We start from the raw sequence: 25,003 nt of genomic DNA, 5'->3' as shown, positions 1-25,003 counted from the left end.
GTAAGTAACAATTTGAAACAACGTCCTGACACATTTCAATAACAGTGTATTTTACTTTGAAACTCAAACCGGAAGAATTGTAATCGTAAAACTGTCTAGCTTGACGTCGTTTAGGTTAGCTAGCCACAACAGTACGTTTTGCTCGTCATTGTTGTCATTTTAAAGACTTTAATCGAGCTTTTAATCTTTATAAATACACTGGTGGCCGTCCTGTGATGGGCATTACCTCCAGGATGATTCCTACCGAGGATGCGTCCGCCAGGAAGCGGGAAATAGAGGAGAAACTGAAGCAGGTCAGTTATGGCTGGAGAGGAAGGAAGCATCACTGACGAGCTTTTTAGTGGAATATTTATTTAACCTGCTGTATGGATTGTAATTATTAGTACATATAACATGCTAACTCCCACTGACAGCGTGAGAATGTGAAGTTAATGTTTTTCTGTGTGATGTTACAGGAGCAAGAGACGCTGTCATTCATCCGAGAAAACCTGGAGAAGAGTGATCAGCTGACCAAGGGCATGGTATGAACACACACGCACACGCACACGCTATGATGTACCTTATACCAGTAAACACCTACAAGGAACTGTTACCAAGTCCCACAAACTAACTCTTTTTTTATTCCCCTCCTAATTAACGTACCCATTTCATTGTAAATGTTTTCTATTTGTCCTTTATTTTGACTTAACTTAGTTTGATTTCTGCACAAGGAAAACAAAGATATTATAGTTTCCATGTCCAGTCGTAAAAGGTCTACATATAGTGTTTTAAAAAGTAAAACATTCAAGAGATCCAATGCTTTATATTCATATGCACAATAGACACAACAAAAATAATACAATGGTACGGGTGAAAATAAGAAAACAATGCCAACCAATAATAAGATATAACAGAACACAAAAATGAAAGTAAGAAGCAAGGCTCATGATCTCTAACTGGGTTTTAACAAGTCTTTATAGTCTGTTTTCCAGGTTTGACAACCATTTTAATCTAGCTAGTGCTTCGATTTAAAAAAACCTCCTGCTCTTCAGATCTCAGCTTCAAACACCAACAACAAAAAAGAAGAGATGGGATGTATGTTATGGTCTTTGTTCTTGTTTCTTGTCGGCGGATAAATACTTATTATGATTTTGTTTCTCCAGGTCTCCATCCTGTCGTCGTTCGAGAGCCGCCTGATGCAGCTGGAGAACTCCATCATCCCGGTGCACAAGCAGACGGAGAACCTGCAGCGCCTGCAGGAGAACGTTGACAAGACTCTGTCCTGCATGGACCACGTCATCAGCTACTACCACGTGGCCAAAGACACAGACAGGATCATCAGAGAGGGGTGAGACTGAGGGGATCGTGGGTTGTTCTGCCTGATCGGTACAACAATCAATCAATCAATCAATCAATGTTTATTTATATAGCCCAATATCACAAATGTTACATTTGTCTCAGTGGACTTCACAGTTTGTACAGAATATCAGTATGACAATACGACACCCTCTGTCCTTAGACCTTCACATCGTACAAGGAAACACTTCCAGAGAAAACCAACAACTTCCATTTCTAGGCAGAGTTGATGGATTCTGAGCAGATGTAGAAAACTGACGTATCCTTAATCCTTTTGTTTCAGTCCGACAGGCAGACTGGATGAGTACCTTGCTTGTATTGCAAAGATTCAGAAAGCTGTGGAATATTTCCAGGATAACAACCCTGACAGCCCCGAACTCAACACAGTGGTACAGTATTCAGCTTTATTTGAATATTTATGAGCATTTTGGTAAACGATTACATGCCTCATTAGTGAGATTTAGATATAAGTTAACTTCTTTATACGTATTTAAAACAAACCAGATAGTGACACTATTTTTCTCCTTACATCTAGCCTTTAAGCTAAGTGGCTCGAGCTTCACATTTAACATACAAATATGACATAAGGATGGCGTCAATCTTCATTTCTATCTCTTTGCAAGAAAGATAATAAGCGTCATTCCAAAATGGAAAAGTATTTCTTCATATTTGACACAGGTTTTTTTTTCTTTCTTGGTGGCTTTAAAACTAATGAATTGCAGTGATCTTTGATTATTGTCTCTACAATTATTAATGCCATGATTTGCCTTGTAAATATATTTCTAAAATATTTTACTACCAAAAGTCTAGGAGGTGCTGGTTGCAGAAAGATCTGTGTAAATGAGAAAAAAATCATGCCGTTTGTTGTTTAAATGTAAAACTGACCTTAATTACATTGAAATAACCAGCCAGATATACATATCACAAGCAGTGTAGGTTTATACGTTTTTTATGTGTAAGAGAACAAAAGTCAAATTCCCAGGAAATTGACAAACGTTTCCTTTGTGCAGAAAGCGCGCTTTGAGAAGGGCAAAGAGCTGCTGGAGGCGGAGTTCCGCAGCCTCCTGACCCGCTACAGTAAACCCGTTCCCCCCATCCTCATCCTGGATGCCATCAGTATGGACGAGGAGCTGGAGATCCAGGAGGATGTGGTGCTGGAACATCTGCCAGAAGCTGTGCTCCAAGACATCATCTGCATCGCCGGCTGGCTGGTGGAGTACGGACGCAACCAGGGTGGGTTTCCTGCTGGGCTCTCCATACTGCTCCTACTCTAGCTTTCCTTCCTGTTGTCTTTTAGTTTTCCTGTATTCCATGTCTCACACAGAGAGAGATATTGTGATCAGCTGGGAAAACCAAAAAACATCTATTCTGAAATTACGCTGTGTACTAGCCTTAAGGCGCTTTCACACCGGAGTACTTTTCCCAGCAACAGTTCCGATATTTCCTGGGATTTTGCGTTCACACCAAAAAGATCTGGAACTAGAACTTTTTTTCGGGAACCTTTTCACCCCTTTTCAGTGCCTGCTAGAGAGCAGGGACTTTCCTGGGGAGAAAAGGGTTCCAATTTCTGATTGGCTGGGCGAATTGCAAACCACGCCCCGTAAAACTCCGAAAAGTTTCGCGAAGCCGCCATTTTATTTGCTCGCATTAGCATTATTAGCATTAGCCCAGCGCACCAACAAAGAGAGACTTACTTATGGCAACACAAAAGAAAACATGGGAGCGGTGGAGTGATGATGAGGTTCTGATGAAGAGCGCTTCTGGCCATTTACTCGGAAGGCTTCTACTGAAGCCAGTCCCCAACTCTGGGGACTTCCGGCCGGGGACTTCGGGTGGCAGTAATACGCCGTGAAGTTGTTTGCGGTCTGCCAGTAAACCCAAAGCAGAAGAAGAAGAAGTAGTGACGTCAGCGGCTTCATTTGCGTAATCCTCCCTCAGGGACTTATTCCGTTGTGAACGCGATCTAACTAGATAGTTCCGGAACTAAAAGGCGCTTTCACACCAGAGTACTTTTCCCAGGAATAGTTCCGATAGTTCCTGAGATTTTGCGTTCACACCAAAAAGATCTGGAACCAGAACTTTTTTTCGGGAACATTTTCACCCCTTTTCAGTCCCTGCTAGAGGTGGTACTTTCCTGGAGAGGAAAAGGTTCCAATTTCTGATTGGCTGGGCGAATTGCAAACCACGCCCCGTAAAACTCCGAAAATGTTTGTCAAGCCGCTCCATGTGTGCCCTATTGAATTTCAATGTTTACATTACACAGCATTTAGCTGACGCTTTTATCCAAAGCAACTTACAATAAGGGCAATAAAGATCAAACTAAGGACAACAATCCCCACGGGAATTAATAAAGGTCCACCTTATCTTATCTTATCTTATCTTAACAAGCTGAACAGATAATCAGTTGTTTGTTGTGAAAAGTGTTGTGGAGCACATTGCAAAAAACATGGTCAACAGACGGTCATCGACGTCTCCAACTTTATGGCCGTTTAAAGATAAAGCTCCTTATTTGAAAGGAAAACCTAATTTGTGTATCCATGTATTTTGTCAAAGTAATTAATAGACAACTATTTTTGAAATTGAACCAGAGAGCACGGCAGCTGCGGGCGCTATTTGCAAAGCAATTCAGTTTTATCATTTTGTCGGTTAAATTCCCTGATGTTGTCAGACATAATAATAGTAACAGACAAAAACAAGCCCTTTTAGTGGACCGACATTGCGCAGTTAGCTTTTTAGGGTAATATTTCAGCCCATTCATTGCTGCAGAGCTTTCTTGACCAATGTCAAACATTTTTGTCTCCATGACTCACTGAGACATCATCATTGGTCCTGTATTGAAGGAGAGCGCTGCCTCGAGCAGGCACTTAACGGGCCGCATTGTAAACCTTATAGGCACTTCAGTTTTATTTATATGATATATTATTGGGTTATTTCCATTATGTTGTCCGACACTTATAATAAGGATCTTACCCTCTCAGTGGCAAAACAAGCATTTCGAGTAGACGTACATTGACGGTGCTTAATTGCTGCCTGCCATTGTAGCCCTTTAAGATGCTCCAGCGCCACCAGTCAATACTCGACTAATTATAACAATTGGTTTTCCCCATCACTTTAAAAGAATATTAGGGTCTACTCTCGGTTGGAAAAGGCCATCCTGAAGAAATCATCATTGGTCCACAATGAGCGAGAGTGCCGTAAGAGTGCCGTAACCCTTAAGGCGTTCGCGATCTTGCTCAAGTCAGACTGATTTGAAAAGTACTGATGTTTATTGACATAATCATTGGTCCAGTAATGAGTAAGACTTCCACGGACTGTACAGAAGCGGCAGCGCTATTGCTCAATACTGGACCAATATCAAAAATCTTCTTTTTCTGATCAGTCATTCGGAAATTAAGTCCATCTTTTTGTCAACAATGACTGAAGTTACGCCACGAACCTCGACCTTACTCTTAAACTCTTCTTCTCTTCCTTGCAGATTTCATGAACGTCTACTTCCAGATCAGGTCCAACCAGCTGGACCGCTCCATCAAAGGCCTGAAGGATCACTTCCGCAAGAACAGCGCCAACTCTGGGATCCTCTACTCGCCCGCCGTCCAAACCAAACGCAAGGACACGCCCACCAAAAAGGCCCCCAAGAGACCAGGTCAGCAGCAGGCGACACCCACGATCACTGCACCCCTCTCAACACTCTGATTTACAAGCCTCTCCTTACAGTCTAACAAGTGCATGATTCTGCATACTGTTGATTTCATTATAGCCGCACCGTCACGCCATTGTTTGATCAGATCACCATCCAGCCACATTATTCCGTTTCAAGCATCCTCCACCATCTTTTGTAATGATCCTATTCACTAGCACTCCACGCTGTGTTTCCTTTTGATTTGACAGTCATCTCCAACTAATCCTACATCCTTTTCCTCTTGTATAATCCCTATGGTGTGAGGACAGTCTACATCCCAGGTAAACAGAAAGCGTTGGCGTGCCTCCTGCTTGCTTCTGTCCGTCCAATGTGAAACCTCACGGCAAATAGAAGGCAGCATGCGTTTGTTTAGCAGTGAGAAGCAGGATGTTGGAAGTGTGTCAGTTCTCTGGAGACATGAAGTATGTTGTGGTTTTAGTTGGTTGTCAAAGAACTGCTGGAAACTTCTGCAGCGGTATGGGATTGACAAAGTGGAATTTATTAAAAATAATGACTTTCAACCAGCTTTGAAATCGATTTGACTGGCAGTTCTATGACAGAAGCATGCTCCCTCGTGCTAAAAATAAGTACATGTATCTCCCATGCTGTCGTGACTTTATGTCTATATTATATCACACATACGTGGGGTGTGTTTTTGTAAATGGAAGGGAGAGGAAAAGCCAAATATTCAAGAGTTAAGCTTCGACTTTGAAAAAGACAGTCAAACCTATACTAATTACAACAATTTAATTAATACATTAATAATAAGGAACAACATTTACAAAGACAGATTACAATTTAAATAGCAGACCACCTCAGTGTCATACAATTGTCAATTGTCATACAACCCAAATCAGAATGCTATATGTATGCCGGCAGGAAATAGGGTTATGTGGCAGTTGCTCCACTTTAGAATAGAACAAAAAAATCAATAAAGATATTTTTAAATAATATTTTTTTAAACATGAGCAGTTAAAATATAATATAAAATAAAATAGCATAAATGTATGAATATAAACATAAAAAGTTAAATTAAAAATGTGAAATAAAAAGATCAAATAAAATAGAATACAAATATTTATGTAAACATAAGAAGTTAGGGTAAGTAACAATTCAAAAAGGATAAAGATGTACAAATATGTATATTACAATATGTATTTTTGGTGGTTTATTACTATTATTAATACATATGTTATTGCTAAATTTAAAAGAATTTGAGTTGCCGATGGTTCGGTAAGAACAATGTTAGTCTTTTGACTCATAGTGCCTGGAATAAAGTGTCATATCCAAGCGTGTTCCCAATACATAATATATATTTAAAAGAATGAAAACACTGGTATGCTCATAGGCATACACAACACATCCCATTCGCCTCTGCGTCTCCAGCAGTTAGCCACCATGACATTAGAGCTTGCAGAGTTTTCAGTGTGTGTGTGAATGCAGAGTGTGTGTGTGTGTGTGTGTGTGCTGTGACAGAACTGGGTGTAGTGTTGATCAGAGATAACAAGTACACAGCTGAACCTCAGGCCCAATTCCGTCTGCACTGAAATAATGAAACAGCCTTTTTTATTTATTAAATTCAATTTATTCTTTTGTTGAAAGTTCAGATTGGAATGAGCTCCACCAACAGCTTGGACATGCTATTGTTTGGTGACATAACAGCGCCATTACAAGAAACATGATATAGTCAAGAGAAATATCCTGCCAGCGAAGCGTTTGGACATATCTTTCTTACCTAATCTAACCCTCTCGAAAGCTTCACTTATCACTATTATTATTCTTATAAATGGATCAGATGACTGTGATGTAAAACATGTCGTTTACAGTGATGATACTCTATGAGCTCCTTTTGGTTCTACAGAACCTTTACTGCATGTTCCTGTCTCACAGCAAACTGTTTTTTATTTAACAAAAGCTCTGACACAGCTAGTACGCTACCTGCTGCTACCATCATTTCATTTCAAACCTTTATTTACCCAGGTGTATCCCATTGAGGTCATTGATCTCTTCTTCAAGGGAGACCTGCTCAAGTAGTTCCACATGAAACATAACAACATAAACAGAACAACAAAAAGAACATCATAGAGCATCATTACAGGGATTACAATGTACATAACTATCCACATGAGCAGGTGCCAACAGCTTCCGATTGACTAGCATCCAACCGAGCTTTAAAAACATTTAGTGGCACCAGATTGCTCAGTTTCCATTTCAATTGCAGACTATTCCCAGACGGAGGAGCTGCATCTAAAAGCTGTCTTCCCTAAGACAGTCCTAGCAGTTGGCACATTCAATAAAACCACAGCATGCGATCTCAGGCAGTAGCCACTTACAATTCTCCGTGAGATCAGGGAGCAGATGTAGGATGGAAGTTTCCCTAACATGGCTTTGTATATGAAAATGTACCAGTCAAACTGCTGACGGACACAGTTCACGTTTAACTTGCTGAGCAAAGTAACGCATGGAGCTGATAAGGAGACAGATTTGTTCTTAGGAGGAGATGGAGATTTGATTTCATTGGCATCTCAGCCAATAGTTCTTTATCTGGTCACATAGTGAAATGTTAAAGCTGTCATCCAGCTGCAGGTTGTGTGTTAATGAGAATGGGAATGGTGCCAGATGTCTTCTATTCAACTGGATCGATAACAAAAGTATCCCTCGAACATAAGCAACATTTATATAGAACAAATTGCCCGACTGCGTTCGGTCTTCACTTGGACAATAACAAAAGATGTTAACGTTTGTTAAACCCTGGGCAATTATTTTAATTGTTTGATGTCGGCATCTGTCAGACCTTTTTGAAGATCCAAACCACTGGATCCATCTTTTTAAAATAACATTTAGAAGGTTTGCAAAGGAAAAACATGACTACCGTACTTTTCGGACTATAAGCCGCGACTTTTTCCCCCATTTTCTTTGTACAGCTAACGGCCACTAGGGGACCTCCTAAATCTATGTATTTTACAGGTCAAATTAACCACCTTTAACGCTATGGGCTCTATGACCGGTCCGCGCCCGCCACCTTTAAGCGGCGGGCTCCAGCAGGAAAAGCTGGAGGCCGGAAAAGAGAGAGACAGGTAGCGCGCCAAAGTAAAAGTGGAACCGAGAGACAGAACGAGAGCAAGACAGACGGACAATTTAGCTGCTGCGGCTTATATGCAGGTGCGCTTTATAGTCCGAAAAGTACGGTAGATAACAGTATAGTGTGCTGAAAGGACTCGTGGTGGAGACCAAACCGGAGCTAAAACGGGTTGGTATTGGACTTTCATTCATTATTCAGTATTGGACACTCCACTTAGATGATAACATGGCTGTGTGTGTGCTGCATGTGTATGTAGACAGCTGTCTGCTGAAGCGCTAGCCATTACATCGGCGGAAATAAGCCAGTTTTCAGCTTTTTGCAAATGTCTTCTTCCCACAAAGCCAATCTTCTCAAATCGACGAATGCAGCTTTCAGTGTGCAACACGCTAACAATCTCACTAACTAAACTAATATACTGTTGTTTAATCCTGAGAATATTAATGTTCTGTAGATCTGTCTAAACTAGAATGTGATGGTAATATTAATCCTGTATATGATTGTTAATTGTGTACTCCTGACCTAACCTGTGTGTTCTGCTCTCACATGCCCCTGGGCACCGTGTCTGCAGCACATGTGTCCAGCTGTGTTTTCATGACCTAGCTGTGGTTGTCTCACCTGGTCATCCTGTTGTGTAGCTGTGGTGCTAGGCTGTGCCCCCCCCCCTCCACATACATACTATGCTGCCTGTCTCGGTGGTGGTTTCTGTGTTTCATCACTCACTTCCCAGCTCTCCGTTTTTCTTCTTCTTCCTTCTTCTGTTTCCTCTTGGCTGTTGGACCTCGCTGCCCCCCCCCCCCCTCCTCCTCTGGACTCTGTCTCTGTGTTTATGGGACCAGGGACCATTCGCAAGGCTCAGAACCTTCTGAAACAGTACTCACAGCATGGGCTGGATGGGAAAAAGGGGGGCTCTAACCTCACTCCCTTGGAAGGTAACGCACCTCTGTCTTCTCTTCGGTGTCTTCTCTCCCTCCTCGCTCACAGTGTACTGGTTGTGTTGTGCCTCCATGTTTCTCATTCAGAGCAACAGGCACAAATACATCTCCTCAGAACGGTCACAACAGCTTTAAGATCAGGCAGATGTTACATAAAAGCATACAGATATCTGATGCATCCTCAAAAAAGGAAGCTGAATATGGTTGTATTTGTCTCCTATCAATTTGTGAAGCCAAACATGTAATGTTTTAAAGCATTGAAATCCACCCTGAAACCCTGTTCACTGTTAAACATGATATGAGCAATAACATATAACTAGCAAAGCTATCATTTCTGATTTCTGTTTTGTATTTGTAATTGCTATGGATTATTAGCTGCATGTAGACATGAGACACACAGCGCAACTGCAACATGTCTGTGATGATCGTAACAGTAGGTGTGAATTGTTTTTGAACAAATTAAGAATTACCGTAACTTATTGAAATTGCATTAAATGTGCATTAGAAAACATTGAGTTCCTTAATACTTTAAAACAAAACAAAAGTCACATAAGTGGCAGATCTTCCAATTGTGTATTTAGAAATGACAAGGTATTGCATTATTGTCAAAACTGGCAGTTATATTTTGCTGATTTCTTATTTATTACAGAAACAAATAGTACACATGACCACAGCAACACAACATGACAATATAACCGCACAAAAAGGGGGAACAATTGGAAAAAAAATGAACTAGTGGACTATTTTCATAAAATTAAATATATACTAATTTACTTGAAACCAAGTTATTTTTTTTCATAGGAGACGATAAAGTATAACATTTTTCAATTGAACTATTCAAGTCATATTAAAGGCAACCTGTGGAGTTTTGAGCCACTAGAGGCGCTGTAGAGAGCTCTTGGGCCTTTTGTTTGTGTCCTCTGCTACATATAAATATCCAACTGGGGTTGGGGAATGGCATTCTGGGAAATGCACAAAACTAGAAGTGACAAGTCAGGTTTATAGGAAATTGGCCAAATTGTATTATTTTGGTAGCCCACAATAAAAAAAATGCTTTATTTCTTATATGATATTTAACAGTTTCAGTTTTTCATGTGAAAGGGTGAACAATAACTCATCGAGCTGCAGGGATCAAAAGCTGTTGTGACATTTCTCTTGAAGCTCGTTGCTCTCATGTAGCTGAAACACACACTGACTTAATGAGTCACACACACACACACACATCCCAACACTTACTTCAAAGGGTGTCCCCTGCTTCCCTCCCCCTGCTGGGTGCTTGGTGGTGGTCGGTACAGATGTTCCAGGTTCAGGTTTGCCCCCCCCCTTCACTATGGGCCTAGTCACGACCTCTGAGGTTTGACTCGGCCTGTGTCCCTGCTGCCCCCCCACCCCACCCACCAGGTTACGATCATGACTCTCGGGTCAAACACCTCTCTGACGCCGTGACCGAGAAGCACGGGGCCGCCGCAGGTGAGTGAGGGGAACAGTGGGAAAGAGAAGGAACACATCCAACAAAACGACTGAGTATGGAAGCCCATTTCTGCCAATGTGATGAAAAAGAGAGGATCCTGTATGTCATCATAATGAGAAGACTTTTTATAATAAGGTTTAGCATCTAAAATGTATTGTAATATAAATTATTATTTTGCAATATTATAATTATTTTGTTAAACCAAGTCATTTTGAGATACGTAATTATTTTGAGATTTTAAGCCATTATTTACTGATACGATGTCATTAATTTGAGATACTTAGTCATGACTACTACATGTTAAGTCATTATTTTAAATACTAAGTCATTATCTACAGATACTAAGTCATTCATTTGAGATACTTAGTCATGACTACTACATGTTAATTATTTTTTTGAGATACTTCGTCATTATTTCAAAAATACCAAGTCGTAATTGAAATGTTTATGTCATTAGCATTTAATATTAGGTCAATTATTGTAAGAACATTTGTCATCATTTTGAGAAACTCAGAAAGTCATATTTTCAAGTAACTTAGTAATCAATTTGACAAAGTTCATCATAATAAAATACAGGATCTGTTTTTTTTCTACAAGACTTTTTTTGTCTTTGACTGGCATAAATAGGCTTCCATAGTTGATATATAAATGTATCACCGACTGCAGCTTTAATAAAACATCTTATTTTCTTTGACCAAACAAGTAGAGTCACAGCCTGCAGGTCAAACACAACTGTAACTGTCTGTTCATGACCACCCAACACCACAGACCATGTATTGTAGAAACATCTTTTTGTTTACTGGATCTTTGGTCGTGTACCTCTCAGGAAAAGACGATGTTCTGGACATAGAGATCGACTCCTACATCCACTGCATCAGTGCCTTCGTCAAGCTGGCCCAGAGCGAGTACGCCCTGCTGGCAGAAATCATCCCCGAGCACCACCAGAAGAAGACCTTCGACTCTCTCATTCAGGTCAGAGACACTCATTCATTCAAATGTAAGGTATAGGTCATATACTAAAACGATTGAGGCTTATACTCAGGATTTCTAACTGTTAAATAGTCCTTCTGATTATTCCCCCTAAGTGTGACTTATTTAAATTATTTAAAATCACAAAAGGCATTTCTAAAAATCTCACTCTGGAATGGGGGGAAATGTTTAAATTCTCTAATACTTTTATCTCTGATCAATTATCAGCTATTGTGTGATCCTCTTTTCATTACTTATGTCATATCTTTTTACTTCCATTCACTATGCCTAACAGTTTGCAGCCCCCCTGAGGGTCCCCTTCTCAAACTTTGAAAACCTTTGGCGCAACGGGAAAATAATATGGCATCATAATCAATGAATAAGAACATTCCACTCGGAGTGACTTTTCTTTAGGTAATGCACAAATCAAAACCTGTCACCAACTAAGGGCTCAAGAGCGTACAAGTAATATTGAAGCATCATAAGATATACAAAAAAAACAGCAGGTTTTTAGTGAGCTCTAAAGGAATCACAACCAAGTGTGAGAGCTTATTTTTCTTCCAAAAGCCAGAGCCATTGACATCGTCATCGAAAGCAATGTTTGTGAGTTAACATTTTTAAATAATGGCCAGAGATGGGGTCGTTACTAAAAAAAAGTAATATATTACATATTACTTTTAAAAAAAAAGTAATATATTACACTACTTCTTTACTCTCTACTTAAAGTAACTCGTTACTGTACTCGTTACTTTACTCGTTACTTTACTCGCAGGGCCGGCCCGCCCCTCCCTGCAGGCAGATCACGCAGACTGCTAAAGTTTCAAATGTTCTCTTTAGTTCAGTTTCCATTGTCGCATAAGACTGATCCAGATCCTGAATGTTTTCCTATCTGACCGTGGCTGTCCTGTCTCCTGCTATCTGTATATTTTGCGCAGTCTTTCTCTGCTCACGCTGTTGCGTCGGCGTGTTCTCCTGCGTGTTGGCCATGTGTTGCACTGGAACCAGACACCGCAAAGACTTCAGCTGAGCACGTACGAACGGCACATGCGCGAGTGGCAATAACTCTCCTTACCAGCAGGCGGCGGTAGTGTGTATTCGTCATTCAAAACAGGCAACAACCAGAAAACAGAGAAGAAGAACAGACTACATGATATAAACAAACAACAAATAGCTGTGCGTTAGCTTCACCTTAGCATGTGTTCTTTGCAGGTGTTTGTTGAGGTTTAATTATGACTGATTTTAGTAAGTAACGCGTGTCGGGACAATGTTAGTAACTGTAGTGTGATTACTGAATTATAAAAGTAGCGCGTTACACTACTCCGTTACCGACAAAAGTAATATTATTACAGTAACGCGTTACTTTGTAAATGTTACTTTGTAACGCGTTACACCCAACTCTGATAATGGCCAAAGCCCTGTTTTGTTGGGGGTTAGTATATTGAAAAATACATAAAGAAGAAATGTAAGTATGAAAGGACTGCTTGTCTCTATGTGGAACCCTCTGAGATTTTAGGAGATGCTTGGGAACATGTTAATGAGTACTAACATGTTGTTGAGATGTTAAGTGAATAACCTGGGCTCAGCCACATTCAATTGCCTGATGTTTGATTTGAAACAGAAGCTTTTTATAGTAATTAAACTGTGATCTGTACCTGTTTTCACGTTAATATAATTTACGTCTGAAGCTGCCTCCGCACCTCATCAGTTTTACTATAAACAACCCGCTTCCTTTTTCCTTCTGCTGTCTTCAGGAGGCGCTGGACAACCTGATGCTGGAGGGAGACAACATCGTGTCAGCAGCTCGCAGAGCCATCATGCGCCACGACTACTCAGCCGTGCTCACCATCTTCCCCATCCTCAGACACCTGAAGATGAACAAGGCTGAGTTTGACTCCACGCTGCAGGTCTTCATCACTTGAGTCTCATTATGTGCACAGCATGATACGTAAACATGCTGGATATGTGGATTTAATTCAAATGTGTGTGCAGGGAACAGCAGCAAGTACCAAGAACAAGCTGCCCACTCTCATCACCTCCATGGAAACCATCGGAGCCAAAGCTCTGGAGGAGTTCGCAGACAGCATCAAGGCAAGACGCTCATATTTTAGCATCTGTCACCCAGTACCCAGATCCAGTACTTAAGTAAAAGGAATACTACCACATTGTAGAAATATTCTATTACGTCAAGTACAAATCTGGCATTCAAAATGTTACTTAGGTACAAATTAATTTGCATCACAATATACTCAAAGTACCAAAACTCAAATCACTCATTATATAGAATGGCCACTTTAGGAATAGTATATATTATATCCCTGGTTTCCAATTGAATATCCTTTCATGGTAAATCATTTCAATCTGGTGAAGATGGACATGCATTACTTTTTATTAAACGTATCTCCACCTTGTATCTTAATCTATAATAGTGCGTCATAATTACATATGTATATCTTACAGAGTGATGTCACTATTTGAAGGAAGTAAACAAACAAGTCCAATGAAGGCGTTTCAGGCAGGTTGGGGGATTTCCCCCTTTGCAGACCATTTACATGCACAAAAACATAATAACAAAAGGGAACACTCCAAAAAGCCTAATATGGCCTATTTAAGTACATTGCTTGAGTTGATGTACTACTTCGTCACTTTTCACCATTCTCTGTCACCAATGACTCACTCAGTAAATGCTCTCTTTTTACCCTCAGAATGATCCGGATAAAGAGTACAACATGCCCAAGGATGGAACCGTGCACGAGCTGACCAGCAATGTAAGCTCACTCTCACTCACTCCTGTTGCGTAACACGGCAGGATTTATTTGCTCTCTGCACTTCAAACTCAACACCTTTCCGTGAGGCTTGTTTTGTCCGTCTCCGTGGATCCGGGTGGTCTCCATGGAAACGGCGAACAGCCCTCAGTGTAATGAATAAGCGGGGGCCCCTCTCACCCTGCCCTCTGTCCTGCAGGCCATCCTCTTCCTGCAGCAGCTGCTGGACTTCCACGAGACAGCCGGAGCCATGCTGGCCTCACAAGGTACAGACCCCCCCACAGCAGCGTTAGCCTTCATTACCTTACACCCCCTGCTACCCTCCTGAGAGGCTGTTTGCTTCAGTGGTGCATGTATGTGATTTAAACTAAGCTTTTTATTGTGAGCTGGAAATAACCTCAACGTAGTAACACTTAGTATTCTGTCGGCCCTGTTCTTCAACACATTCAGTTGGAATGTATACAATATGTTCAAAATCCTGTTTCCTTCGATTTATTTAAGTATGTTCCTAAACAAATAAGCGCTTTTTAAAAATCAGCATGACTTTATCGACACTTTATTTCTCTGGTCTCATCATTTTTCCATCATTTCCTAGTAAAGAAGTTAGGATGCAACTATCATTGATTATTTCTTCATCAATTAACCATTCATTGAAAAAATAGTTGTCTAATTAGTCAATAAAATGTCAAAAATAGTTTGTCAGAGTCCACATTGTTTTTTCGAACCAAAATAATATCAATATTCTTTATCAATTAAGCCATTCATTGAAAAAAAAATTGTCAGATAAATCTATAATATGTTGGATAACCCTAACCCTAACGCTTCAGATGTCTGGTTGGGTCAGACTATAGGTCACACCGGTTACAAATAATCAGGGGGGTGAGAAGAAAAGGACTTTAAGTCATGGGTCAGTCACCATGACAACTATAACAGTCTCTCAAGTTCTTCCAGCTCCGAGTCCTTCACGCTGAGGGGTTAGATTATAAGAGTGGTATATTGGAAGGATGAAGGTGAAAGGTTATCAGAGCGGGCGTTCATACGATTTTAGATAATAAAGGTCAAGTTAATTATCGTCATTTTCATAACAATTATAAGTGAAAGACATCAAATAGTCCAGCAGCAAAAGTATAAAAAACAAATACACTATAAAATAAAAATACTTTGAACGGCAGGAGTATAATAATAGACAATTGTAAAAATCATATTGTAAACAGATTGTCAAGTAATATAGAACATTGAAAACAAAATAGTTGTTTGGTATATAAAATGGCTAAAAATAGAGGAAAATGTCCATCCTAGCTCTTCAAAGTCCAAGGTATTGTCTTTATAATTGTATTTGGTCAGTTCAAAATGTAAAGATATTCACTTAGCTATGATTTTAATATAGAGAAAAGCAGGAAATACTCATATTTGGGAGGCTGAAATGAGTTTTTTCAAAATACACGATGACGACGCTCCATTAAAAATAAACCTATTTTTAGTGAATTACTGAGTTTAGGCACGTTAATAAAGTTTTAATGAAGTTGACTACAGTATATTCATATTTATTAGTGCTTTCATGTCAATCGACGAACATATGATACATTAAATGATCGTGAGGATGATGATAACAAATCGTTGAGCCTGGCTGGATTTCCTGATGAAAAAACAAACCGATGATCTTTGTAGTTGTAGTACGCCAACGTGGATTAAACAACATTATTTTGTTAAATAAAAACATGGTGATGTTTTGTAAATGATTACATGTCTCTTATTTAGCTCATAATATGATCCTATCCGTGACATATGGATCTTAACAAACACCCGCTATATCAGATACCTGTAGATCTATCAGCTGTTTATTTCACATGAGTTCCAGTGTGGCATCTTTGTAATCACTGCTCCCCCTGGTGGATCCATGATCCAGCTGGTTTCATTATAATTTAATATATTTATCAAGGGGGCGTATCAAGTCATGCGGGGGTTTTCCTTTCAGCGAGGGCCCACCCCGTGCCGATCACGGACCCACATCCGAAATGAGGTGCTACATCTGTAGTGACAATGTTTTTTTTATGAATCACCTAATTTTTGCAGCGCTATTAAACAGGTTGTAATTCATATATTCAATGTTGTGTTCACAGCACATTTAGCTTCTCCCAAGCAGCCAAAGAAAAATCTGCTTTAACCTCATTCTTTAATCCAAATGTTAGTACAGAGTGGGTGGGAACAGGAACACTTGTTACTGTCACTGAGACTGCAGTGTATCTGAGACCCTAGTCCTGATGTATGAGGGTGAACGACTGACTCTTGTTATCTCCTCTGTGTTCACACCATGGCTGTCTGTGTCTGTTACGGCCCTCACGCTCATCTCCTTGAAACTCTCCTTCTGCAGCTCCAAAACGTTGCTGTTCTTCCAGAGGGAGCTCGTGATTACACTCACTGCACCAGTCCCAGTGATAATCTCTTTAAACATGTATTCATTTGTTACAGTTAATCATCTCTAATGTAAAGATAAGATGTACTTTATTGATTTGTTGTTGTAGGGTTATAATAAGTGTTAATAATTTGACTAGAAATGCATTGCGATACAATTTGAGAGTACATTTTCTAAACATTAATCACATAACAGTTGAACAATGTAAATGATCCCCGTGTGGGACCCTATTATTCTTTTTGGGTTTCTGCCTGAAACGCCTCCATTGGAATCCTTTGTTTACTTCCATAACATGGTGACATCACTATGTAACACTCATTACTTCTATTGTCTAACACATTGTATATTATAGGCTAAGGGCTGGGACATTTCAGTCACATCTCTAAGCAGTTGACCAATCGCAACAGAGCCGGCCAGCTAACCAATCAGAGCAGACTGGTTTCAGGCAAAGGGTGAAAAGAGGTGCTGCAGCTCAGCACATGAACATGAAAGCATGGAGACATGTCCCAGGAGAGACACAGAGTACACATATGAACCTGAACATGAGCAGAATAGGGCCCCTTTAAGTCTGTACCGTTTGTAGGCCGGGGTTAACTCAAAATGATCTTTATCACTTATTTTGCCTTTACCAAATACTGCGCCTACTTCGATTTGTGATATTTAGTTCTGTTAAATTGTGCAGCCCTAACCCCTCTGTGATGCTCTGTGGCTCCCTCCTGTTGTTTTCAGCTTTGCTTTGCCTTCTTTTCGGAGCCTCCACCCTCAATGCATGGCTGGTGATGACTTACTCTGCACTAACAAATCTCTTCTAACCTTTTTGCACTTGTGCCTCTTTCTCTTCTCTCTTCTGCCTCGGCCCTAATAGTACTGGGGGACACTTACAATATACCTTTAGACCCCCGAGGTAAGCAAAAGGCCACGTGTAAGCCCCCGGTGAGGAGTTAGTGTTTTATTTTGATGCTAATTTACCATAATTGCAGATAATTCTTCCATATTAGCCCCTCATCTGATGTGCATGTGCTGAAAGATGTGTAGATGCTACCATGGGAACATGAGTGCTTTGACTGTTGTGAATACTTTTAGTTTGAGTGGAGATTTTCTCGCCAGTCCTGATCCAAATTGAACATGAAATACGTACTAATAGATCCAATTAAGTAGTAAATTGTGGGTCATCGAGTTTATCTGAAGCAGATGCTAACAGCGTCTGTATTTATCTCCAGAGACGAGCTCTTCAGCCATCAGCTACACCTCGGAGTTCAACAAGAGGCTCCTCAGCACTTATATCTGTGAGTACAGAACACCCCCCCTCCTCTCTGTTGTGAAATCCAGCTTTAGTTTTGGAAAGTGATGCGAGTCTTCCTCCTCAGGTAAGGTACTGGGGAACCTGCAGCTGAACCTGCTCAGTAAATCCAAAGTGTACGAGGACTCGGCTCTGAGCGCCATCTTCCTGCACAACAACTACAACTACACCCTCAAGTCTCTGGAGAAGTATGCTTTCTTCTTTTTATTTTATATATCTGTGTAGATCAGGGGTGCCCACACTTTTCAGCTTGGGAGCTACTTTTAAAATGACCAAGTCAAAATTATCTACCTACATTAAAAATGCTAAACATATATTTATTTATCTATATACTGAGTATACCTGATGTTGGTGTACCTTGCATAAATGCATGAACCCGTATGGCACAATACAAGTCAGTACATTTTTGGTCATTACGTCAATTTTATACCCTTTCTTTAGTAAAATTGTATACATTGGAAGGCTAACTAGGTAATCAGCTCGCCAGTGTTAGAAAAGATGAGATCTCAGACTGGCTTACCTGTACGTCAATCAAGTGGCAAATGCCATAGTAAGGATGGATGATAGGCTAACGTGTGCGATCTACCCACATTACCTTTGCGATCGACGTATTGTGCACCCCTGGTGTAGATGAACTGCAATCGCCATTCTGATGAACTGGTTCCATTATAAAGACATCAAATACAAAATGGAGACGGAGATATTAATAATTCAGTGTACACAGTAACGTCAATTCTTCCGGACTATCTTGAATGGGCTACATCACTGTTTAGCGAATAAACCTTAAACATTTATTCAAAGTTAAATATTTCTGCCAATCATTTTCAAATGCATGACGGTAGAGGGGAAAGAAAAAACAACCACATTAACAAACTGAAATTAAATTTGCGACCATCTTAATATATGTTAATAATGGACTACATTTTAAGCAAAAACACCAGCTTTGACAACATTGTTGACCAGTTTAATCTGTTTTTGAACTTTTGATAAATAAAACAGTTAATAAAAAAAAAAGGTTTGCTCGTTGCAGACCTAGAGGAAAATATGAAACTTGCTGATTGTAATCAGATCAGATGTTACTCAGTTACCTTGTGCGCTAATTCAATATGCACATCTTGAATACTTATGTTAATTTTGACATTCATGAGAATGTAGTGTTGGAGTCGTGTGGTTTTTACAATCCACCTCGGCTCCACGTGTTCGTTTGGGGAGCATCTTGTAAAATCATAAAGGAAGGAATTCAAAGCACCAGATACAGGGTTAAACAATAATCTGTTTTAATAATAAACGGTAATAATACAATACACTTCTCAAAGGGGTCAGGCCTCCCCCTGCTCTGGTCCTAATGCCGGGAGAACTTATCATCTTGACGGCAGCAGGAAAGAACCCAAGGCCGAACAGGCTCACATACACGAATAAGACAGGAGGGGTTGGGTCAGCTGGTCATCTTTTCAGGTCATCTCATTGGGAGATGCAAAAGATGCTGTGTCGCAGTGAATCAGCGCGTGCCAGCAGAGGACCCGTAAACAGTCTCAGTTTGAAACAAAACAAACACATCTGGCATTCGCTGTCTCATATTTCTACAGCCTCCACACACACATTTCCCCTAAAACATTTCTAACACACACATCTGTTTAAACTAGAGCCGCGACTCGATTAAAAAAATCAATCTAATTAATTAGAGGCTTTGTAATTAATTAATCGAAATTAATCGCATTTTCAATCAAATATACATATTTGACCTGAGAACAGTGAGAAGCAATTTTCACATGGATTTGACTCCAAGTGGTCTACAGTCGAGTGCAATCCAGTGAGCTGGTTATTCTCTCAGACGTGGACTTACTTATCCTGGCCCTGAAACCAGTCGTCTGGTTGAGTGTGGGTTGGGTCAGGGTGTGGTTCCTTGCACTCGGAGTCGGGCTAACGTCCACGCTAGCTGCTACATGCTTTGCATTTAGGTGATACTTTAGGCTTGATGTGCTGCGGTGATATGCAAATTCTTTTTTGCATAATTTGCACACAACCGTGCTCTTATCGACGCTTCCATCCGTCCGTTTTTTAAAACAAAATGTCCCATCCACGGGGCCGACCAAAGCGGTCTCATCAGCTTGTTCGTTCATGTTTGACTATTGATCACCGTGGTTTGTTGTTGTTTGAAGTCCCATGCTGAAGTCATGAACGTTAGTTGGTGCTCCAGTATAATCGGTACGCCTGAAACTCATCCAGTGAGAAACGTTCCGCTGTGCAAAAATACGTGCGATTAAAGTGCGATTAAAATGCGTTTTTAAGTCTTTTAACGCATTTTTGTGTAATTAATTAATCTTAATTAACGCGTTAAAGTCCCGGCCCTAGTTTAAACCAATTATTCCAAAATGTGGTGGTAATTTAGTACTTATAACATGAAAAAACAAAACACATAGTTTGAGCAGTAATTATACCTAGCTACTACAATAAACACACACATCCTCCCTATGCATGTTTGACGCACACATATCTTTATCATTAACAGAAGTTGATTGTTCTTTTTAGCTTACGGGCTTCTGTGAACTTCCTTTCACCTCGAAGTCCGCTTTACTGGACTGAATGCATTCATTGACAATTCAGACTGACTATTGTCTCTCTTACCTGTGTGACTCAATGCTCAAGGCCTGCAGGATGCGCATCAATCAATCAATCAATCAATGTTTATTTATATAGCCCAATATCACAAATGTTACATTTGTCTCAGTGGTCTTCACAGTTTGTACAGAATATCAGTATGACAATACGACACCCTCTGTCCTTAGACCCTCACATCGTACAAGGAAAAACTTCCGAAGAAAACCCAGTTTAAAGGGAACATGAGAGAAACCTCAGGGAGAGCAACAGAGGAGGGATCCCTCTCCCAGGACGGACAGACGTGCAATAGATGCCGTGTGTAAATTGAAGAGATAATACATTTGCAACATAGGTAGTCCAGATGTTTGGAAATGCATGTGTGTATAGTAGGAAGATGAATCCACGAGGATCATTAACTTAAGAAGAACTTAACCATTATATCTGGGGAAAATGTCCCTTGTAGTTCCCTTGTTAATTTGCAAAGATGATTAACCATGGCCCCTAACTGCAACAAGACTTTCTGCCATTCAAACATAACACTTCTTATATATCAGGGGACATTAAAATGAATATACCAAAAATACGCTGTATCAAACTTTCAAGTTACTTCAATTTTCCCTCAATTCCTCAACAGTAGCGAAATTAATCATGAGTGCATTTAGAAACCAGCTGCACACCAACTATTCCTCATTAAGATGTTCGAACACTGAGGTAAAGGATAAAGGAGGGGTGTTACACATACAGTGAGTGTAGATGAAGTCTAATGACACACGAGTAGAAGATACCATCTTTAGAAATATCCTTAATGCAAATGAGTTGGTACTTTAAAAGAGTGATAAATGGCAGCGTGGCCTTCATTGTTTTCCATTCATCTCTGTATGTAATGAGGATCTCTGAGCAGACTTCTTAAACAGGCTTGTGTAATCACTGAACATCTGCATTCATGTTGTCAGAGTTATTTAACTGCAGACCCTTCGGCTCAAACTGATGAATTAAGAACAAGTTTCAAGAGTTTCATCATTGATTCCCATACGAAATAAATGTAAAGCAACGGCTGCATGAAGCTCAAAGAAATGACAACTAGTCTTTAAAAAGGCAGCAGCATGGGTTGCTAGCCTTCTAAGCCGTGCAGTAAGTGCTGATGGATGCCATGTGGTCTAAAACATCCTTTTCAAACCACAGGAAGGATAATCAGAGTGAGAGATCTGTTATCTGTAAAACATTGAATGTGTCGTGTGTGATCCCTTCAGGTCAGAGTTGATTCAGCTGGTGACGGTGACTCAGAAGAAAGCTGAGTGTTCCTACAGAGAGCTGATCGAGCAGCAGATCCAGATGTACCAGCGCAGGTAAACATCTGGAATACAGAGGGGCAGCACCACATTGTATTTTTTTAACTGCAATTTTTTTTTTGTAAGTTTTCAAATTAAGCTTCAATGGTCAGTCGTTATATTTTATAACGCCACCGCCCTAAACAATATATAAAATAAAACTCTTCATTTTGCAAGCAAGAGAGAAAACGCTTTATTGAGAAGCTAAACACCAGCGCAAATGAATTGAAGCAGCATTTTTGTTAAGATAAAAATGTATTGTGAATGTTAGAAATGACCACATTTATTGTATTACAGTTTTAATGTACAGTATTATGATGTATTGGAAATGTTTGCATCACACAAACAAGTTAAAAAAAATCCTACAGACTTAAGTAGAATCATAGTCTATTAGTGCCAAATGTTTATGGATACATTTGTAGTGGGTTAATATTAAGGTTACAAACATTAGGTACAGCCCTAAATAGAGTTATCATTTCTTATGTCTTTAACCCACTCATTCTGACTGCTGGATGTGACCCTGTCTCAGCTGGCTGAAGGTCACGGAGCACCTGACGGACAGGAACATGCCCGTCTTCCAGCCCGGCTCCAAGGTCAGAACTTTATCATCTCTTATTCTCTGACCAGCTTTGGAACAGGGGTGTCGACTTTAACACGCCTGTATGATTTGTACCACTGAAGATCAGGTGATAGTGGGCCAGTTGAACAGAGTGTGCCTCCTACAGGTGCATCACCACAGCACTCAGTACCAACATGTGTTCACTGTATAAACACACATATATACATTAGGGTAGCACAACATTTTTTAAATGGGGATGTGTGAGGTACTTATCTAGAGAAGACGGCATGTACTGCTGTGTACAGTCTGCTACAACAATTATTATATCTACTTCTATCTATATTTTGAAAATGTTCACCTCTTTACCTTGTGGTAAAACATTTACACAGTCTATTTTTCTAGTGAGGAGCTAAACCCGTTATCTGTGTGATCAGTACAGCTACCAGACTGCATTGAAAAAGGCAATAATGTTACCTTAGAACACGCTGGGGTTTCGCTGCCTCTTTCCTTTTTTCAGATTTACCAGCTAAAACAATTACACAAACAGACGAGCAAGTCCCATCTTCTGTTGGGTAAGATTACAGTTTTTTCAATAGAGTCTAGGTTTTCTTTAAAGAGTGCAAATACACTTACACTGATTGTTGGGTTGATATAAATATGTTTTGCTGCTGCTCCAGTCCAAAGCAGTACATCGCTTGGTTTCCATGGTATCTCCAAACTTGGGACCTGCTGACTGCAATCTCCAGTCTATAAATAATCCAATTCTAGCCCAATATCATAAATTACACAAAGGCCTAAAGGGGCTTTACAAATTGTACTGTATGTGACCCCCCCTGTCCTTAGACTTCTGCAGCAAATAAAGAAAGACTCTTCCTGAAGTAGCCCATTAAATAAGGTGAACAAATCCTCAGTGAAAGCAACTGATACGACTCCTTTTCCAAAGACTTGGAGAGATGTGCAAGTACTCCATAAAACCCCCACTTCAAACCATCCCTTTAATGTCCTAAACATATCTACTCTGTCGATACAAAGTGTTCTCTACGAGTCATTTGCAGTGTCTTGGCAGAATGTTGTAACTGATGTTGTCTTCCTCCAGCTGAAGGACAAGGAGCGGCAGGTGATAAAAGACAAATTCAAGGTGAGGTCAGAACGACGCTGGCACCACATCGTCAAATATCTTCATCCCACATTGTCTTTGGTAGCATGGATGTGAAGAACAAACAGACCTGACCTCTCCCCCCCCCTCAGGGCTTCAATGACGGGCTGGAGGAGCTGTGTAAGATCCAGAAGGGCTGGGCCATCCCAGACAAAGAGCAGAGAGACTTCATCCGCCAGGCCCAGAGGAGGGTGGTGTCGGACACCTACAGGGCCTTCCTGCACAGGTGTGGGGGAGGACCAGTCCTATTGTCAGGAGTTTAGTTTCAACTCATTCATATTCCTGAGAGATGATATTACCTTAGAGATGTTTATGTACAGTACGTTGAGTGTAAAGTCTCCACAACGATTTAAAAAGAGGCTTCCAAGAGTCAGACTAACCACCGATTGTTACACTGTAACAATGTGCATGTGCTGAAAGACTTGTAGATGCTACCATGGGATACCAGTAATCCCCATTTTCTTTCCTTTATTAAGGTAACAGTAATCTGATAAGGTATTTTTTTTATGAAACTAAACATAGCACAACAAGTAAGGAACTGTGGGTTTGGTAGATGATTTCTTTGTTGTAACGGAGCTTCTTGGCAATACATCTTATATGTTGGAAAGCCTGTTTATTTCAATGGTGCCACATTTGTGAGGGAATGGGATGGGCAGCAGAGCGGAGTTTGTGGGTTGGGCCCACGTGAGCTTCAGCAGCTTTGTTTAGCTGCTGACTCTTGTTTGGTGTTGCTTGGTGGATTGGATTATTCAAGTCTGATGAAAGGAGACATTTTGGCAATTTGAAAATGCATGTTCCTCACACATGTGGCACCATTTGAAAGGGAAATAAACAGGCTTTCCAACGACATTTATACCAAGAAGCATTGTTACAACAAAGAAATAATCTACCAAACACAAACTTCCTTATTTGTTGTTATGTTTATAAGGGAATAGAGGCACCTTTTTTTGTCTCCTGATTACATGTTTTCCATTATTTCCCAAGCGTGTCTCTATCCTGTTAATTACATGTGATCAATTTCATTCACACATTACTGAAGAATGACTTAACAAAAGCAGACTTGACGGATGTAGAAATCACTCTTATGTGGCACTACATCTACCAGCCAATCAGAACCCTTCACTCTGAACCCTTTCTCCTCTCTAGGTGCGCCAACATCTCCTTCACTAAGAACCCCGAGAAGTATCACAAGTACCGTCCGGAGGAAGTGGAGGAGATGATCGGGAGGCTGTTCGACACGTCCGCCTGAGCTGCACTTTAAACCCCCCCCCCCCCTCCAGACACGTCATAACCCTCACCCGGCACTCACCCTGCCTGTGTCTGATGGATGTTTTGTACAAAGATATGAACCTGATGTATGTATGTAATTTAGCCGTTCCAGATCAGCATTTCAAAATGAATAAAGGGACTCTGAAGCAG

At 40.4% G+C, this 25,003-nt stretch overlaps 1 protein-coding gene across 11 annotated transcripts; it reads left to right on the top strand.

Moving 5' to 3' along the window:
• The first annotated feature begins 87 nt into the window (after positions 1–87).
• exoc7 (exocyst complex component 7) lies at positions 88–25,003 on the top strand. Of its 11 annotated transcripts, none has more exons than XM_034107393.2 (21): positions 88–293; positions 456–521; positions 1,143–1,327; positions 1,619–1,724; positions 2,346–2,568; positions 4,811–4,978; positions 8,933–9,025; positions 10,430–10,498; positions 11,326–11,471; positions 13,220–13,372; positions 13,458–13,556; positions 14,171–14,233; positions 14,430–14,496; positions 17,509–17,547; positions 17,864–17,929; positions 18,011–18,131; positions 21,792–21,887; positions 22,399–22,462; positions 23,525–23,566; positions 23,677–23,810; positions 24,731–25,003. In XM_034107393.2, the coding sequence occupies exons 1-21, from the start codon at positions 216–218 to the stop codon at positions 24,831–24,833; spliced, it is 2,181 nt and encodes a 726-aa protein (XP_033963284.1). In that variant the 5' UTR covers positions 88–215; the 3' UTR covers positions 24,834–25,003. The 11 variants fall into 11 exon arrangements, with proteins under 11 accessions (XP_033963284.1, XP_033963283.1, XP_033963281.1 ...); XM_034107392.2 differs by lacking the exon at positions 10,430–10,498 and adding an exon at positions 5,284–5,295; XM_034107390.2 differs by lacking the exon at positions 17,509–17,547 and adding an exon at positions 5,284–5,295.

This window comes from Pseudochaenichthys georgianus, chromosome 19 (assembly GCF_902827115.2).
Source record: "Pseudochaenichthys georgianus chromosome 19, fPseGeo1.2, whole genome shotgun sequence".
Classification (NCBI taxonomy): Eukaryota; Metazoa; Chordata; class Actinopteri; order Perciformes; family Channichthyidae; genus Pseudochaenichthys; species Pseudochaenichthys georgianus.
The sequence above is the reverse complement of the archived record's forward strand: the minus strand, read 5'-3'. Positions and strand labels throughout refer to the sequence as shown.